The following is a 6,000-nucleotide window of genomic DNA, read 5'->3' as shown; positions in this document are numbered from 1 at the left end:
CTCTTTGTTTCAGTGGGGAAGTTGTTTGCTTTATTTGTTTCAGTTTACGAGCACTATCATTTCTTTCTGATTTTTCAGCTATGATGATATGCAAACAACAACTGCTCTGTACCTGCAGCTGACGCTTCTGCTGAGACAACCACAACCACACTGGGGACTTCTCATCCAGGTCAGCAAGCACTCATCTGTGCATTCACTTCATGAAGAGTTCAGTGTGCACAGCACAACCTGTACACAAGCCTTATATTATTTAGACTTCTGAGTGTGCTTAACTTTGCAGTCGATGGACTTCTCTATTCTTGCTCATCTTTTTAATTTGTAAACTTGAGTACAGATAACGCAGTGGTTTCTGCTTTTAAAACTGCGGTACCCAAAGTCTGAGAAAATCAGGTGTTGAAAGAGAGTGAGTCTTACTTTGGAGAGAAATTTACAAATGTGGTGACCAGGAAATCTGAGAAAGCAGGGCCTTACGAGAGGGGAAATCTTAAATTGATGTGAGTGTGTGCATGCGTGTGAGCTTGCGTGTATGTGTGTGTGTGTGTTTTGGAAAAAAGGCAGATCCTGCTTTATACCTCCCTCCCATGAAACTATCACTTATTACCTCCCTCTGCTTGCAGGCTTTGTTGATGAAAGAATACACGCTGTCAATCATTCTTCTCACTCGGAGCCTCATGATGGCCAGTTCACACCACAGCCATAGCGAGAGCCTCGAATCCAGCAACGGTGACAATGGCGATAAGGGGTCAAGGTCAGCCGAGCCAGTGAATAGCGCAAGATGCATTGTATTCGCCATGGTTGGTATTCTAGCCCACGCTCAAGAGTTCCCCAACGCCTTGTCCAAGTGTGTGCTGCCTGCTGTGGAAAGGTATTGCAGAGTTTTATGTGTCTAACCGTTGTTTTTGCTGATATCAAAGTGAACATTTCAATTCAACAAGTAGTAAAACCAGTGATAAGAAGGCACCTTTGGCACTAGCCAGAAGTGTCCCTCGATTGCAGGTGTCTTATAATAGCAGGGAGACTAAGGTATGAGATAAAGGAGTTTGCCCGTTGTTGTTGTGGGTTTGTCCTTTGGGGGGGGGGGGGGGGGGGATTGAGGTGGAAGGGGGGTGTCTTCTACCCAATGGGACCCAGAGTTACAGGCAGTCCCATTTGATAATAGCCACAGATTTTAAATTTGTTTTGATGGTGTTACATGTTATGCCAAATATGCTGTTGCCAGTAGTATGGTTCTACTTTTGTATTCAGGTGTGATGAGTGGGAATTGTTCAACGTTAAGACAACGTCTGCAGAGTTAAAGGTAAGCTCTGTGTGAATCAACATTATTTTTTTTCCAGCTGCAGATTTGCTTAATTTGGTTCAATCTTACTGGCATGTTTGACCTGCTTTATGTCAAACATCCTGTTCATCAAATCATATGCTGCTGCAGATTTGCTTAATTTGGTTCAATCTTACTGGCATGTTTGACCTGCTTTATGTCAAACATCCTGTTCATCAAATCATATGCTGCTGCAGTGGAACATCGTGCCTGCAATGCTGAGAACACACACACAGGTCTTCACTTCTGAGTAGAAATTCATAGCACATATACAGGATTAAAATCAAAACTATGTTGCCCTGAATAGATATGCATTTCAAAGTTATTTTTCTGAATTTGATAGCATCTGTACCTTAGTTTTGATATGTGTGTTTGCTGATGATGGGCCCGCATGGTTTCTTGTCCATTTTTACATTTAGTCAAGTTTTGACTAAATGTTTTAACGTAGAGGGGGAATCGAGACAAGGGTCGTGGTGTGTGTGTGTGTGTGTGTGTGTGTGTGTGTGTGTGTGTGTGTGTGTGTGTGTGTGTGTGTGTCTGTCTGTCTGTCTGTCTGTGCGTGTGTGTGTGTAGAGCGATTCAGACCAAACTACTTGATCGATCTTTATGAAATTTGACATGAAAGTTCCTGGGAATGATCTTCTTCTTCTTCGTTCATGGGCTTAGACTCCCAAGTACACTCGTGTTTTTGCACACGCACGAGGGGATTTGTACGTGTATGACCGTTTTTACCCCGCGATTTAGGCAGCCATACGCCGCTTTCGGAGGAAGCATGCTTGGTATTTTCGTGTTTTTATATCCACGGAACTCTGACATGGATTACAGGATCTTTTCCGTGCGCACTTGGTCTTGTGCTTGCGTGTACACACGAAGGGGGATGAGTCACTAGCAGGTCTGCACATAAGTTGACCTGGGAGATCGGAAAAATCTCCATACTTAACCCACCAGGCGGCCGCGGCCGGGATTCGAACCCTCGACCTTCCGATAAAGAGGCCGACATCTTACCACCCCGCCACAGCGCACGTCCCTGGGAATGATATCCCCGGATGTTTGTTTTCTTTTTTGATAAATACCTTTAATGACGTCATATCCGGCTTTTTGTAAAAGTTGAGGCGGCACTGTCACACCCTCATTTTTCAATCAAATTGATTGAAATTTTTGTAAAGCAATCTTCGACGAAGGCCGGACTTCGGTATTGCATTTCAGCTTGGTGGCTTAAAAATTAATTGATGACTTTGGTCATTAAAAATCTGAAAATTGTAAAAAAAAAAAATTGTTTTTAAAACTATCCAAATTTACGTTCATCTTATTCTTCATCATTTTCTGATTCCAAAAATATATAAATATGTTATACTGTATTCAAATTAAAACAAGCTCTGAAAATTGAAAATAAAAATTATTATTAAAATAAAATTTCTGACATCGATTTAAAAACAATTTCATCTTATTCCTTGTGGGTTCCTGATTCAAAAAACATATAGATGTGATATGTTTGGATTAGAAACACGCTCAGAAAGTGAAAAAGAATAGAGATAAAGAAAAGCGTGCTATCCTTCTCAGCGCCACTACTACCCCGCTCTTCTTGTCAATTTCACTGCCTTTGCATCGAGCGGTGGACTAACGATGCTACGAGTATACGCTCTTGCTGTAAAAATGCAGTGAGTTCAGTTTCATTCTGTTAGTTCGACAGCTTGACTAAATGTAGTATTTTCACCTTACGCGACTTGTTATTTCTTATGTTAGTTTTTCACACTATGCCCAACATGAATACACAAAAACCTTGATTGTGTCTTTCAGCCCCCTTTGTGGATGGAAGCTTTATTTGGTATTCTGGATCCTCTACTTGAAAAGTGAGTATCGCATAAAGTTGGAGTTAAGTAGGTTAGTAGGCTAATAAAGAAAAGTACTCAGACCCCAACACAACAGTTGTGTAGAAGCAAGTTCCTAGCGAACTGTGGAGTAAGAGACAGAAACAGAAGCTGGTTGTATAGTCTGATTTAATGTGAAGCTGAACTGATGATTTTTTCCCATACCATCTTGTACTAGATCCTCAGAGATATATGGTAAGATGCCTACCTTTAATTGGCAAGTTGGAACAGATGAAACAAGTCAAAGGCAGCACAGCAACTGTCTTAATGTTATTGGTGATAACAACAACAAAAAGGGGGGGGGGGGGGGTATCCCGTTTGGTGTTTGCTTTCTTTTGACAATAAAAGAAGAAATGTGCATTTCAACAAGAAAATCATTGTAAATTCTGGAGTGGGAAAGAAATGAGGTTACAGTATGCATTGTTTTTATAGCCAGTGTAATGGACATACATACAGTTTAAATCTTAACTAAGTTGGTTTGTAACTCCTGCCTTCCTTGATCAGGATTCTGGAGCCCATGTTGTTCTTCCTGCTAAAGGAGAGGTCTCCTGACGCTCCGCGAGACAGCAGCCTGTTGTCACGGTTACATGAACTGCCTTGCGGTTGTCCGAGCAACACTGCAGAAAAAGCAGCCACCTGGCCTGGTCATCATGCAGTGCCAGGTACAAGGATGCCATGTTTTTTTTATGAAAGATTTCTGTTGAAACATCTTTGTAATGGTTTAGAAGCTGTAGAAGGAAGTTATTTGACAGTTTTTGGGTGTTGAACAATGCACATACAACAAATGGTCTTGGCTTAGTCATTTGTTCGCTGTCTTAATTTTGCTCATTCATTTATTCAGTTGTGTATTCATTCATTTGTTCCATTATTTGCTTAAATATACTAGCTTGTTTGTTCATTCATTCACTGGCAATCTCCTGATTTAGCCCTGTATTTAATTTACTTTACTTTACTTCATTATCCTAATGCTGGGAAATTCTGGTCGCCCTCCTCCCAGTGAAAAGCTAGCAGCAACAAGAGTCGCACTACCCAGGTGTGTGTGTGTGTGTGTGTGTGTGTGTGTGTGTGTGTGTGTGTGTGTGTGTGTGTGTGTGTGTGTGTGTGTGTGTGTGTGTTTAGGTATCATCAGCCCCCTGCACAAGCTTATGGCAGAATGACCAAGGTCATTTACGTGCCACTGTGGTGTCACAGGGGGCGGACATAGATACTGTCTCTGAGTCTGCATGTTAAGTTGACCTGTGTACGTACCGGCCTGGATTCGATTCCGTGACCCTAGGATCTCAAGTCCAGTGCTCTACCATGTTCTCATCCACACTGACAGAATCTCATTATGTTCACCCATCTTTTAAGTTTGTGATGCCACTTCCAGGGGGCAATTTTGGTAGATTTAGCAATCATTTTGTTACATTGTCAACAGCCAAGGATCTTGTGAGACGCTGCCTGGAACTGCTGATTGAGAGCACCCAACAGAACATGTACAGCCTGAGTCGTCCTGTCTGCATGCTGTTCCACACTCTTCAGAACGCTTGTGCTGATCGTAACATCAAGACTCCTCAGTCCTGTGTTGGTCTACAGGTATTTGAAATTGCCCTTCTTTCTTTCGTCTTTGTACTGTGCAGCAGAATTGTCCATACTTAATTTTGCAGCTATTTTCCACAATTAAGGCAAAGGACGAAAGCCTTAGAACAAAAATTACACATGGGGCTGCTTCTGAAAGTCTTGTGGTGATAACACTAATTGTTTATTAAGGTTGTAGGATATTTTAAGAATAAATGCTGACAATTAGTTTCAGCCACCCCAAAAAGTGGCTCCTAGGGGTCCCAATCATTCTCATTTTGTTCTTGGCGATGGAAAAATGTCAGGGAATTGAATAGCAAGGCATGTGTAGACATGTGGATTATCTATGATTCAAGACCACAGCCAAAAGTGCCATTGCAGATGCCGAACAGATAGATTGTTTCTCGATGTATCTCGATACTTAATGACACATTATGAGTAAGAATTTTATTGTTCACCTGTGCAGCTGTTGAAAAATACCATTTGGAGGCGTTTATGTAATGGTCATCTGTAACTATGCATAATGAGTAAAGCTGTACTGACACCATAACTTCAGATCCTGGCCTGGGGGATGTGGCTGAAGATGAAGGACCTGGAAGGAATGCAGACACTGGTGGGGCTGCCCCTGTCTCAGCACCACCGACACCATCTGCCCATGTTGGCAGACTTCTACTACCAGCTCATGGTCTTTGGAAAAGGTAAAACAGCGCATACACTTTTCCTGTGGATTCCTGTTCTGCATCCTCAAATCCAAATATAACTGCCAACGTTCCAAAATTCAGAATTAAAAAAAACAAGAAAGGTATGTTGTTGGAACGTTATATTTAAAAAAAATAATAAATCATGTGAAAGTAAGGTTTTGTTATGTTATGAATATAAGGTTCCAATAACATACCTTTCTTGTGTTTTGAATTTGCATCATAACATTTTGAGCATACTCATATTGCTGTCATTGTCTCCATTTCTTTCACTTTTTTAATTTTTAAATTTTTGCTGAACGTCGGAGAAGTTTATTTCACTGTATGCTAACTCAGAATGCTGCTGTATGCCTTTTTCTGTCAACCCATCCGACCAACTTAAGCTCCCTGCCCTCCTCTAGACATGAATCTTAGCAGAGATCTTCTTGTGAAGAAGTTAATGATCTTTAAAACATGTGTACAGCTTCTTACTACCACTTTTTGTATCCCCTGCGTGCTTTCAGTCTGATTAACTCATAACTTTTCTTTCTGTTTGGAAATCAGCAGTGATACCTTTTCATCT

The 6,000-nt window shown here is 41.2% G+C and overlaps 1 protein-coding gene across 2 annotated transcripts in view; it reads left to right on the top strand.

The window, feature by feature from the left end:
- The window catches only part of LOC138979533 (uncharacterized protein KIAA0825-like), a 36,433-nt gene that overhangs the window by 19,798 nt on the left and 10,635 nt on the right, over positions 1–6,000 (top strand). For both annotated transcript variants that reach the window (XM_070352256.1, XM_070352249.1), the window contains exons 15-21: positions 79–169; positions 618–865; positions 1,246–1,297; positions 3,113–3,165; positions 3,688–3,845; positions 4,601–4,758; positions 5,297–5,438. In XM_070352256.1, the coding sequence (XP_070208357.1) occupies positions 79–169; positions 618–865; positions 1,246–1,297; positions 3,113–3,165; positions 3,688–3,845; positions 4,601–4,758; positions 5,297–5,438 (902 nt within the window). The remainder of the gene's footprint in view (positions 1–78; positions 170–617; positions 866–1,245; positions 1,298–3,112; positions 3,166–3,687; positions 3,846–4,600; positions 4,759–5,296; positions 5,439–6,000) is intronic.

The sequence above is a fragment of the Littorina saxatilis genome, linkage group LG1, assembly GCF_037325665.1.
Source record: "Littorina saxatilis isolate snail1 linkage group LG1, US_GU_Lsax_2.0, whole genome shotgun sequence".
Classification (NCBI taxonomy): Eukaryota; Metazoa; Mollusca; class Gastropoda; order Littorinimorpha; family Littorinidae; genus Littorina; species Littorina saxatilis.
The sequence above is the reverse complement of the archived record's forward strand: the minus strand, read 5'-3'. Positions and strand labels throughout refer to the sequence as shown.